This window comes from Typopeltis vanoorti, chromosome 11 (genome assembly GCF_054136105.1).
Source record: "Typopeltis vanoorti isolate ZY-2024b chromosome 11, IOZ_Tvanoo_1.0, whole genome shotgun sequence".
In the NCBI taxonomy this organism is placed as follows: domain Eukaryota; kingdom Metazoa; phylum Arthropoda; class Arachnida; order Uropygi; family Thelyphonidae; genus Typopeltis; species Typopeltis vanoorti.
In genome coordinates, this window is record NC_143559.1 from 84,908,291 (window position 1) to 84,921,658 (window position 13,368).

Below are 13,368 nucleotides of genomic sequence, written 5' to 3' on the forward strand. Positions count from 1 at the left end.
CTTGTTTTTTTTAAAAAAAAATGATCAGAACGTATCACAAATTCAAATAGTTGAACAGTATCTGAAGGAAATTCTTGTTGTAGTAATTCAATGCTGCCAGATAAAGGAACATTAGTAAATAAGGAAACAACATCAAAACTAATCATAATATCCGAAGTGTCCAAATGAGGATCTGAAATTTTATTTTTAAAATCCAAAGTGTTTTTATATAAGTAGCAGTTCTTTTGGTTGAAAAAGTAAGTGAATTAGATAAGAATTTAGGCCTGTAAGTTGAATAGTCTCGAAGTAATAGAGATCGCTCATACTCTTTTCTGCCTTGAACAACAACAGCCTTTCTTTTGTCAGTCTTTATAATAATTAAATTATTATTATTCTTCAATGACTTCAGTCCTTTAAATTCAGAGAAAGAGAGATTAGGACACAGTGGCTTGGCACTAAAAATAATTTTTGCACATTCAAAACGAGTCCTGTTAGCTGTTTTTTGAGATAAGGATCTTTGATCCTTATCTCAAAATATCCATACTATGAAAAAAGTCCATAAGGGGTACTTTATTGGGAGTGATTGTGAAATCATGTCCTTTTTTATAAAACAAAAAGTTCATTCTCTGTTAGTGGATGGCTGTAAATATTGAACACCAGTCTATCCATATTAAAAACATTATGAGTACTGGTTCTAGAGTGGCTTATGAATGAATCAAACTTATGCTTTAACTTATCACAAGAAGCATTAAAAACATTTAGATATGAAAGTTGATGATATGTGCAAAATAGCGTTAAAAGTTTCAGCCACTAATACAGATTCTAAGGCACTCTTGATATAAACAATTTCTCTATTTAAGAGGGCTAGATATTTTTTAGGTTCGTATAGCTGATAATTTAAAGGGTACCTACTAGCCTTTAAATAAATCTGACGAGCTTTACAAGACCTAAAAACATTAATTTTGCAACAGGTAGAAATAACCTGAGCTATCTTAGTGTTTTAAGAATATAATTCTGTTTATGCATATATGTTTAAATTATATATCATGAGGATTGAGTAGGGATCTTCAGTTGTTCAGATCTTCAAGCTTCAACTTTGTTTGCTTACACTTGGATAAAGGATTAAAACAAGAATATAATTTCTTGGCATTTACTAAATTAAAGAGCCAAAAGGCTTCAGTTGAGTGATGCAAAAATTATAAAAATCAAGTGTATATTAGATTCAGCATTATTTCAAAGCCGAATGTAGAAGCTTTGAAATTTTCATAAAATAAGTTGACCAGAGAGCTTACTGGAATATGCCTGCCGGCATTTATGAGTCGCCCTAGTGCGGATCACTTTAGAAAATATGCACACTGTCCAGGCATCCATATATTCTAATTTGGTCCATTTTAAGGTTTCACTGGGCTGACAGCTGTTTTGAATTGGTTGGTTCTCATCAGAGACCAGGCAAAAACCTTAAGAGAGCAAAAAACTCTCTTTCAATACTAAGGAACTTGAAACGCACCAACCGAGAGTTCACTTATGAAAAATACACCTCTCTGACATTTCAAGTTCCTTAGTATTGAAAGAGAGTTTTTGCTCTCTTAAGGTTTCTTCTGGATCTGGCTCCTGCTGAGGGGGACTTAAGATTTTGGGGGTTTTGTCTTGAGAGAGCAATTTGAGTTTCTGGGGGGATTAGCATTTTCTGACAGGGGTCTATTGAGGTCGTGTCGGGGGGTGCTTTTCCCTGGAATATGAGCAGTTCTGCTCAGTGGTAGGGTGAGCCTGTCACTGAGTGGAACCAATGCTGGGTTGGACGATTTTAGGGGAATAGTTGGATGCAGGGAGTGGTCTGGGAGATTGCCTAATTTTTAGGAAGGTGCTTTACTTAAACAGTGAATGGTTTCTGAGGAGAACCAACCAGTTCGAAACAGTTGTCAGGCCAATGAAACCTTATCAAAACGGACCAGTAAAAGGTGAATATATAGATGCTTGTGCAGCATTTATGTCTTCTAAGTAGTCTGCACTAAGGTAACCCATGAATGCCAGTGAGTGCATTCCCCTAAGTTCTTTGGTCAACTTTTCTATGAAACTTAGTTTCTACATTCCTCTTTGAAACAATGCTGGATTTAATATCCACTTTACTTATATAATTTTGCATCACCAAACTGAAGCCTTTTGGCTCTTTATTTTAGTAAATAGATTTATTTATTTTTTAAAAATCCATGACAAATGCACATGCGCCTGTGCACACATGCACACACTGCTTATATCTTCTGTATAAATAAAATTTATTTTATTTGTATTTCAGTAATATTCTTTTTCCTTAATAAATTTAGTTTAATTCTTTATCCAAGTGTAAGCAAATAAAGTTTGCACCTGAAAATATCTTCAGGACTGAGGTAAGGTGGTGCAACTCTCAGCAAAGGTGGACCAAGCTCTCATCACTGCTTGTCTCAGTATCTCCCATAATGCAAAGCACATCTCCTTGTGGACATGTATAATGCTATGCATTAAGGTAAGGGCCACTACCCAGACTGATTTCGACCTTTATTGAGGTCTCATCAGTGGGAGGCAGACCCAAACGTGGAGATACTAAGGCAGAAGCATTATGGGAGATACTGAGACAAGCAATGATGAGAGCTTGGTCCACCTTTGCTGCGAGTTGCCTAGTATTGTACCACCTTACCTCAGTTCTGAAGATATTTTCAAGTGCAAACTTTGTTTCCTTACACTTGGATAAAGGATTAAACTAAATTTATTATAGTCTAACCAAGTGCAAAATAAACTTCCAACATCTTTCCTCTAAATCCAGAGTAATTCAATAATAAGCTCTCATCACTGAGACAAGCAGTGATGAGAGCTTGGTCCACCTTTGCTGCAAGTTGCCCAGTGTTGTACTACTTTACCCCAGTCCTGAAGATATTTTCAGACGCAAACTTTGTTTGCTCACACTTGGATAAAGGATTAAACTAAATTTATTATAGTCTAACCAAGTGCAAAATAAACTTCCAATTCTTTTTCCTTGTTAGTAGTAATAATGTATAAAGAAATGATATTATACATAAGTGACCAAATTTGCTTGAAAACACTTGTTCTTTCTTGTCTGATCACTGAAGTTAAGCAAACCTGAGCCCATTTGGGAGGGAGGGTGACCACTTGTGGTGTGCTGGCAAGACAATTTGTGTTTTGTGTCACTTAATTTTTTTTCAGTCTCCCTTGATGAATCTTCAGACTTCATGGAGGTGCACGTGCAATAATAATAATAATGTGTGTGTGTGTGTGTGTGTTTTACTGATGGAGCATTATTTTCATAGAGAGAAAGTTTTGCTCTCTCGCCCAGAAATATATCTTCAAAGTAACAAGTAAATTGTTCCAATCTGGATAGATAAAAAATTCACAATAACAAAAAAATTTCTCTCCAGGATTATTAATTTGTGTGATTATGAAAAATGAAGTTCCTTTTGAGCTGTTCTGAGAGGAACATTTTATTTTAGTTCAGATAATTTCATCTCTTGATTCTAAATATCCATGCTTCATTAAAGCATCTGGTTCTGTTGTTCCATAGTATAGCAGGCAGTCAGGAGCACATCCCTCAAGTAATTTTTAGTGTTTCTTACCATTACATTTTGATTTTACTCTCTCAAAAGCTTGAAAATGAAATTAAAAAATAACAATAAAAAAGTTCACTTTTAATTTTGCGATGAGTCTTGTGACTCCATGGAAACTTGAATCATAATAATAATTAATTTGAATGTAATATATATTATTATTATCGTTACACTGCCAAAGAGTCCAAAGACTCATCGAAGGAGGGTACTCCACAACTTTCAGTCTCCACCATTCAATTCACCAACTACAGTGAACTGCAATTACCATTATCTACACCAGCCCCATCTACTGCTTACCACCACTACTAGTATTTTCACAGACAATCAAGAACATCCATGCCATTGCAGGATTTGAACCCACATTCTTTTGGCTGGAGAGCAGATATACTAACCATGGAGGTGTCAAAATAATAATAATAATAATAATAATAATAATAATAATAATAATAATAATGCTGGCGTAAATATAATTCATGTTTACGTTAGATGGCAAAATTGAAATTTGCTCAGAGAACCAAAATTTTATTGGTAGATTTTGTTTCTCTGTTATGTTTTGTAGGGATGTCTTCTAGAATAGTATACATTTTAGGCTCACTGATACTTAGCTGTCATAAGTTTTTGTTATACTGGAATTTTTTTTGTGACTCCCACCCAGGAAGGGTTTTTAATATAAATCTATAATACATTAGAACTGTGGGTAGGTTTATTATTATTATTTCTTAACTGTTGTTTTATTCCTCCTCCTCATCATCAAATTCATGACATATAGCCCTCAGGGATGGGGCATACAAAATATTATGATAGTACTACATGAAAAGTTACATAATTGTTAACTTCATATTAACAATTTTCTTCCAAATTAATCTCTTATCCTTCTCAAGATTCTAATATCAGATCTTACGAGGGTGGTCTGAAAAGTTCTCGGCCTCGACCATAAATGGCAACACTATTGGCAAGATATCAAGAAGTTTGTTTTATACAGCTGTCTGAAGCAAAAGTGTTGCCTGTATCCCTTGAAATGGATAAAATTGAGTATCGTGCAGTTATAAAATTCTTTGTAAAAGAAGGTTTAACGGCAAAAGAAATTCATTCGAAGTTCATAAAAGTTTATGGGCACTCTTCTCCTTTGTTTTCGACAATTAATAAATGGGCTGCCAAGTTTAAACATGGTCGTATGAGCCTTGAAGATGATCCACGTGAAGGACGTCCAAAAAGTGTAACAACACCAGAAATCATTCATCAAGTTCACGATATGGTATTGGATGACTAGCAAGTCGAAATGCATGAAATTACTGAGACTATAGGCATTTCAAAAGAATGTGAAGGATATATTTTGCATTTGAATTTTGCAATTGCAAATGAAAAAGCTTTGCACAAGATGGGTGCCATGCTTGCTCACAGCAAATCAAAAAATCACTCGCATGAAAATCTCTGAACAGTGCTTGAAGTGTTTTAACAAGAGTAAAACTGATTTTGTGCATCGATTTATTACTATGGATGAGACTTGGATTCACCATTACACACCAGAATCCAAACCACAGTCAAAACAGTGGACAGAAGCTGGTTGTTGTTCAGCGCCAAAGAAGACAAAGTCAGTTCCATCAGCAAGAAAGGTCATAGCATTGGTGTTTTGGGATGCTAAAGGCATTTTGTTTATTCATTATCTTGAAAAGGGTAAAACAATAACCGGGGAATATTATTCTGATCTTTTAACCAGACTAGATGAAAAAATTCGTGAGAAAAGACCTTGTTTGCAGAAGAAAAAAATCATCTTTCATCAAAACAATGCACCTGTCCACAAAGGTATTTTGGCAATGGGAAAATTAAGGGGTCAGCACTATGAATTGTTGGAACATCCACCTTATTCTCCAGATTTGGCTTCCTCTGACTTCTATCTCTTCCCAGAACTAAAACTCTTCCTTGCTGGTCAGCATTTTTTCTTTGAATCAAGAGGTGATTGCAGCTGTATGGGGGTATTTTGCCGATCTTACTGAGAACCACTACAGGGACGGGATAATGGTGCTGGAGCATCACTGGAATAAATGTATTAGTCCTAAGAGAGATTATGTTGAAAAATAAAAATAATTTTGAAATTATAAATTCATTTTTTTATTGTTAGGCCAAGACCTTTTCAGACCACCCTTGTATATTTTTGTGTTCTAAGGCACTCTTTGCTATATCAGTCTACCTAGATCTTGGTCTTCCTCTGGTTCCTTTTCCTACCATCCTTATAAAGAACACTTGTTATGCTAACCTTTCCTTTCCCATTCTGTTCAAGTGACCATATCACCTGAGATTAGCTCTGCTAACATATTCCTGCTTTTCATTTTAATATCCTTTTCAATAATGTTCCTTGTCTCTTTCCTCCCATTCGCATTTCTTCTGAATTCAGTACTTCAGATTCATTCAGTATCCTTTTTAGAGTTAGACTGGTTTTTCAGTTTTCTTTATTATATACTTCATGTTTTTAAAAAAAGATTAACCATATAATTAAATGCTATCCACTTGGCCTTTCCTGGTTGGTCAACAGAAAGGCCAAGCGGATACGTGCTTCAGGCAAAAGGCTGCGGGTTTGAATCCTGCCGTGGGCATGGATGTTTGTGATGGTCTATGGAAATATCAGTGGTAGTCGACCAGTTATGGAAATACCAATAATGGCGTTGGTGTAGTTGCGGTCAGATGGTGATTGAATGGTGGAGATGGAGTTGTAGAGCAGGTGTCCTCTCTCGATGAGTCCTTGAACTCCCTGGAGGTGTCAAATAATAATAATAATAATAACCATATAATTAAAAAATAAAAAAACTGGCCTTGAAAGCACATGCAGTTTGCAGTTGATATACACATTGATGCCTTATGGTCATTAGTTGTCTTGGCACCAATTCTAAACAATCTACACTTTTCTATGCTATATATATATTTTTTTTTTTTTTTACAGTATTGTGTATTTTTCTTCTAAACATTTTGTACCCTGCCTTTTGTTATAGTGAATGAAAAAAGAACATAATTTCTTAAAGTTTTAAAGAAATTAATTCACAGAAATTATGTTTTAGGCAAAGTTACATTTCAAGCTGTTATATATTTCATTGGCAGTTTATCTTCGTATATCATGTAACCGTTTTTTCAGAAATTAAAAACAATTATATCTGTATTATTCAGATGATAAAGTATGGTGTTATAAGCAAGGAACAGTTCATTGCAGATCTGCTGGATTGGGAAACACTGTATATTAGTGGTCGTCTTCATAAGCCTGTGAGTGTTATGTTTCATTTATTCTATCTTATGCTATTTTGGCAATATCATTTATTTTTTAAAAAAAACTATTTTTTTTATTTTATTAAAGTAATAAAATGCTATATAATATATTGGATATATTAGAAGTTCAATATATTACATTATATGAAACCTATATGCATAGATTTAATTATTATTATTATTATTGCGTGACACCTCCAAGGAGTCCAAAGACTCATCGAGGGAGAATACCTGCGCTACAGCTCTCTGTCTCCACCAACTACAGTGAACTGCATCATCTACACCAATGGCATCTACTGGCCACTACTAGTATTTTCACAGACAATCACTAACAACCATGCATACGATGGGATTTGAACCCACAGCCTATTGGCTGGAGAGCAGATCTGTTAACCTCTCGCCCAACCTATAATTTGAAATGAAATTATGAATGTAACAGAGAAGATGAAAAGCAGAAAGGCTTTGGGCAGTGATAATATATCAATTGAAATGCTTAAGACAACTAAAGAAACTACTGCTGAAAATTGCAACTGAAAAGATACCAAAGCAGTGGAAAGAAACAATGCTAATTATAATTCCTAAGAAGGGAGATATCATGAGATGTCAAAATTGGAGGGGAATTAGTCTACTGTCAGTACCTGCAAACTTTTTCTGTAAAATATTGATAAATAGAAGTGAAAATGAAGTAGAGAAGATATTAAGCCATAAACAAGTTGGTTTTATCGCTGGTGGGAGTACTCTGCATCAGATCTTTACTTTAGGGAACATCATTGAACAAAGCATAGAACTTAGAAGCCCATAATACCTAAATTTTATAGATTTTGCTAGCACATTTGACATTATAGATAGAGAAACATTATGAGTAATTATTAAAAGTTGTGGAATTCCTGACAAATATGTAAGAATAATCAAAGAAATGTGTAATGGAAGTAAAAGTTGTGTTATAGCAGAGCAAACATCCGATTGTTACTAAATAGCTTAAGGAAATTTCAACTTACAATAGAATATACATTAAAATAAATTTTAATACACTTCCAATATTTCGGCAACGTCACATTGCCGTTATCACAGGAATTTAAATACAAGACACGTGCACGCAAGCACAACACACAGCAAATGAGGAACGAAGCTGGAAGCTATTCTTTCTCCTAAAAGTCCTGATGGTGTCCCCCTAGCGGGCAATGTTGGTATTCTTGGCCGATTGGGCTGAAGGTCTTCTGATGTAGGTTTCCCAAATTTGGTGGGGCAGTCTCATGCAACCAAATTTGTTGAGGTTTGGATTGTTTCTTAGGGCTGAGGCTGATGAATAGCCTTTCGTATTTGAATTTACTATGGTGTATTATCACGCCTTTCTTCCACCGTATTCTATGGCAAGTATCCAGCGCATGGTCTGCAAGACCAGAGTGGCTGTATTGGTGAAAACGGATGTAGTCCCTGTTCTGAAATTCTGATATTAGCTGTCCTGCCTGTTTGGCCAAAATAGGACAGTATACACCCACCTGGTGTATACCAAGTCCCTTACAACTGCAAGGGACTTGGTATATACCAGGTAGGTCTGGGGGGGGGGGGGGGAGGTTGGTCTTTAGTGGAGCCGATAAGGGATGCCAATTTTTTATAAGGTCTGTAACAAGAAGTTAAGTCATGTTTTTTTTAGAATTTTTGTAATTTTTTCCACGGTGCCTCGGATATAGGGAGTGGTGATGGATTTAGAGTAATCCTTGTTGTGAAGGGGAGGGGGTTGTGGATTATTGGTTTCAATATTTTTTGAATTTTTTTTTTGGGGGGGGTAGCCATTGGCTAAGAAAGTGTTGAGAATGTGGTGGTTTAGTTGTAACAATTTCCCCCCCCCCCCCCACTCGCAACAATATGGAGTCATTAAGACACTATACAACAGGGCTAAACTTATCTGTTCCAATGACAATGCCCTAACCACAGAACTAAACCACATTCTCAACACATTCTTAGCCAAAGGCTACCCCCCCCAAAAAAAAAAATCCAAAAAATATTGAAACCAATAAACCACAACCCCCCCCCCCTCCCCTTCACAACAAGGATTACTCTAAATCCATCACCATTCCCTATATCCGAGGCACCTCGGAAAAAATCACAAAAAAATCCTAAAAAAATATGACTTAACTTATTGTTACAGACCTTATAAAAAATTGACATCCCTTATCCGCTCCATTAAAGACCAACTTCCTCTTCCCCCTAGACTTACCTGGTGTATACCAAGTCCCTTGCAGTTGTAAGCTGTCCTACTTTGGCCAAACAGGCAGGACAGCTAATATCAGAATTTCACAGGGACTACATCTGTTTTCACCAATACAGCCACTCTGGTCTTGCAGACCATGTGCTGGATACCTGCCATAGAATGAAACGGTGGAAGAAAGCCGCGATAATACACCATAGTAAATTCAAATACGAAAGGCTATTCATGAAATCAGCCTCAGTCCTAAGAAACAATCCAAACCTCAACAAATTTGGTTGCATGAGACTGCCCCCCAAATTTTGGGAACCTACACCAGAAGACCTTCAGCCCAATCAGCTAAGAATACCAACATTGCCTGCTAATGGGCACCATCAGGACTTTTAGGAGAAAGAATAGCTTCCTGCTTCGTTCCTCATTTATTGTATGTTGTGCTTGCGTGCACGTGTCTTGTATATAAATTCCTGTGATAATGGCAACGTGACGTTGCTGAAAAATTGGAAGTGTATTAAAATTTATTTTAATGTATATTCTATTGTACATTGTAATTTCCTTAAGCTATTTAGTAAGAATGTATAACCAGCGTCTAAGCCTTTCCACGAGAAAAACATCAGATTGGTTTGAGATAAGATCTGGTGTGAAGCATGCTTATGTAATGTCTGGTTTACTGTTTAAAATAGTCATTGACTGGATTATAAGAAAGGCTACAGGTGCAAGAAGAGGAATTAAATGAAATCCTATGCTACAGTTAGGAGATCTAGATTATGCTGATAACATTTTTGATATCATCAAAATCCAATGATATACAAGCAAAATTGGAAGACTTGTAAAAAACAGCTAAAATCGTTGGACTTAAAATAAATAAGACTACAGATGTTCTTAAAGATGCCAAAAAATTATATTCTTGGTTTCATCCTTTATCCACACATAAGAGAACAAACTTTTGTGTGTGTGACATGCTGTGTATTATGGGAAGGGCCACTACCCATACCAATTTCAATCTTTAATGAGATTTAAATTTAAGATAGCTGAGTGATCTACAAGATCACTCTAAATCTCTACTAAACTCATTACTGATCGGAATTGAATCGCTCCTCTCACCGAGTAGAACCTCTCTACTCCCCAGGAAGTAAGAAAATCTAAAGATGAGTTATAATAAATATCATTAGTGGGAGCCAAATCCAGGAGAGATACTAAAGTACTTTGAACTTAATTGGTTGATGGACTGAGTCCTTGACTCTTCATCCCTTCATCTAGATTTTAGTTTGTGGGCGATGGGATTATTGTGGGTAATTTACCCGCTCATTGTGAGCATTGAGGCTGTATCAGCTTTCTCTTGCAATGGAAGATTTCGGTTTTTTATGTTTGAAACGATCTGAGGGTTTGTAATCTGCTGCCTGTCGAATTACTGATTTTGGTGATTATCTGTGATTGTGAAGAATTTCTCTGCAATGCCTATCATGTAGGTCTTGATATCTGGAAGATTGGTTTCTTGGTGTAACTGGATGTTTCTAATGAACCATGGGGCATTAAATGCCATTCTTAGGCATTTATTCTGGATTGTCTGTAGTCTGTTGATGTTGCTTTTAGCTGAATGACCCTAGGTTGGAGAAGCATAAGTTAGTTGTGGTCTGATCATTGATTTGTAGAGGAGAATTTTATTGTTTATGCTTAGGAAGCTGTTCCTATTCAAAAGTGGATATAGCTGTGCTATGGTCTGACTTGCTTTAGTGGCAACACTATCTATATGTGACTTGAAATTTAGACGTCTATCAAGATGAACTCAGAGATTTTGGTAGAATTGTGCCAAGAGATGATTTTACCAAACATTTGTATGCTTGTATTCGGTTCTGCTTTACGTCTGGTGAAAAGTACTGCAGAGCTTTTTCTTGGGTTGATTGCGATATGCCATTGGTGTGCCAATCCTACAATTCATTGACTGCTCTCTGCAGCTTGATTGTGGCCAGATGTGGACGGAGGGATCTGGCTATAATGATTGTATCATCGGCATATAGAGCGGTGATAGATGTGGACAATTTGGGGAGATCTGCCATGTATGGAGAAGAGTAGGGGAGATAGCAGAGAACCTTGAGGAATTCGAGCCATGATTCTCCTCTCTGTGGATCTGATCCCACTGAGTTTTATTTTAAATTTTCTGTTATTCAGATATGATTTGATAAGTAGAACTAGTGGTAATGGAATTCCAACTTCGTGTAGCTTAAAAACTATCAAATGCCTGAGTGATGTCCAGGAAAACTGCGCCAGAGTGTTGGTGCCATTCATACCCTTGAGTTATATATTCGACAACTCTGTAAATTTGTAGCATTGTGGAGTGATATTTCCTAAAGCCGAATTGCTCGTCTTGAATGACATGGTTGATATCTGCAGATCTGTCTCTGTGGATCTGATCCCATTGAGTTTTATTTTAAATTTTCTGTTATTCAGATATGATTTAATAAGTAGAACTAGTGGTAATGGAACTCCAACTTTGTGTAGCTTAAAAACTATCAAATGCCTGAGTGATGTCCAGGAAAACTGCACCAGAGTGTTGGTGCCATTCATACCCTTGGGTTATATATTCGACAACTCTGTAAATTTGTAGCATTGTGGAGTGATATTTCCTAAAGCCGAATTGCTCGTCTTGAATGACATGGTTGATATCTGCAGATCTGTCTCTGTGGATCTGATCCCATTGAGTTTTATTTTAAATTTTCTGTTATTCAGATATGATTTAATAAGTAGAACTAGTGGTAATGGAACTCCAACTTCATGTAGCTTAAAAACTATCAAATGCCTGAGTGATGTTCAGGAAAACTGCGCCAGAGTGTTGGTGCCATTCATACCCTTGGGTTATATATTCGACAACTCTGTAAATTTGTAGCGTTGTGGAGTGATATTTCCTAAAGCCAAATTGCTCGTCTTGAATGACATGGTTGATATCTGCTGCCTCTTGAACCCGTGCGAGAATAGCCCATTCTGCTATCTTACCATTTTTTCCAGGTTTGAGAATTAGGAAAACGTCAACAAGTTTCCATTGCTCTGGGAAATAATTTAGCCGAAGGATGGCATTAATGATGGCTACCAGATGCATAACCCCTTTGTGAGGAAGTAACTTGAGCACTTTGTTTGTTATTCCATCTGGACCAGGAGCTTTTTTGTTATTTAGTTTTCTTAAGATCTCATATATTTCTGTTGGTGACAAGGATTTGTTGTTGGATTGGAATGAGGTGTTTTGAGTTATTTTATGCACTTCGGTGTGGATTTTTCTTATAAAATTTATATCTATATTGATATAATTGGGGCTGCATTGTTTTTCTAGACTGTCAGCAAATGCTTCAGCTTTTTCCTGGTTATTGTAGACAACACTATATTCACCTTGGATTGGAGGAAGTGTAAAATGCTTTGAACGGAGTGATCTCATCATTCTCCATATTGATTGATCCTCTGTGTTTAATTGATGAATTTTGTTATTCCAGAGTTGGTTACGGTGATCCTTTAGGGCATACCGAACCTGGTTTGTTGCTCTATTAACTGCTTGTTTATCTGCTGGGTCCATTGTTCTCTGATATTGTCTTCTTAATCTGCTTTTCTCTTGGATAAGACGTTTTATATCCTCTGGGAGTTTATTTGATGGTACACATTTGGTTATATTTGTTACCTGTGTTATTGCTGTCAGTAGTTGTTTTTCAAGAGTTTTCGCTGCTTTTTCTATATCTTCGGTGGATGTTATATGCAGTATTGCACCAAGGTTTTCCTGGATGGCTGAGGGAAGTTGTTTCCAATTTATAAATGTGGTGGTGGTATTTTCCGTTAAATCTTGTATGGTGCCCAGTTGTAATATGATGGGGTTATGATCAGAACTTAAGTCGTTGATTGCTTGTATTTGATAGCTGTGCGCTATGTTTTTTAATATAGGTATATCTAGTACATCAGGATGTCCGGTTGATCTGTAATGTATGGGTTCAGTGGGTCCTATTGTGAAGTGGTATAAGAGTTGAGTATTCTTCTGTTAATATTTGAGTTTCTGCTATTCCAGACTGAATGTTTGGCATTAAAATCCCCGGCTATAATCACTGCTCTGCCTGTATTTAGTATTGTTGTGTCCCAATTTACGATTATTAGGCTTTCAACTATCCTTACATGTGAAACTCTACTTGTCCTTTGTCCAAATCTTATTTATATACGAGACATCACCCAAATACAAATATTCAAGCTTCTTCTCCACTTAGTGTCCCTAAATATTTATTTTATACTGTGCCTTTCAGGACATTTAGTTTAAGATATATAATTCAAAAACAAGGAGCAATTACCAAAATATGTCTGAATGTGAAACTAATA

At 36.2% G+C, this 13,368-nt stretch overlaps 1 protein-coding gene across 7 annotated transcripts in view; it reads left to right on the top strand.

Annotated features, from left to right (window-relative positions):
* The window catches only part of LOC150101815 (phosphatidate cytidylyltransferase, mitochondrial), a 195,858-nt gene that overhangs the window by 62,756 nt on the left and 119,734 nt on the right, over positions 1–13,368 (top strand). For all 7 annotated transcript variants that reach the window (XM_090400300.1, XM_090400305.1, XM_090400304.1 and 4 more), the window contains one exon: positions 6,729–6,821. In XM_090400300.1, coding sequence (XP_090256426.1) covers positions 6,729–6,821 — 93 coding nt within the window. The remainder of the gene's footprint in view (positions 1–6,728; positions 6,822–13,368) is intronic.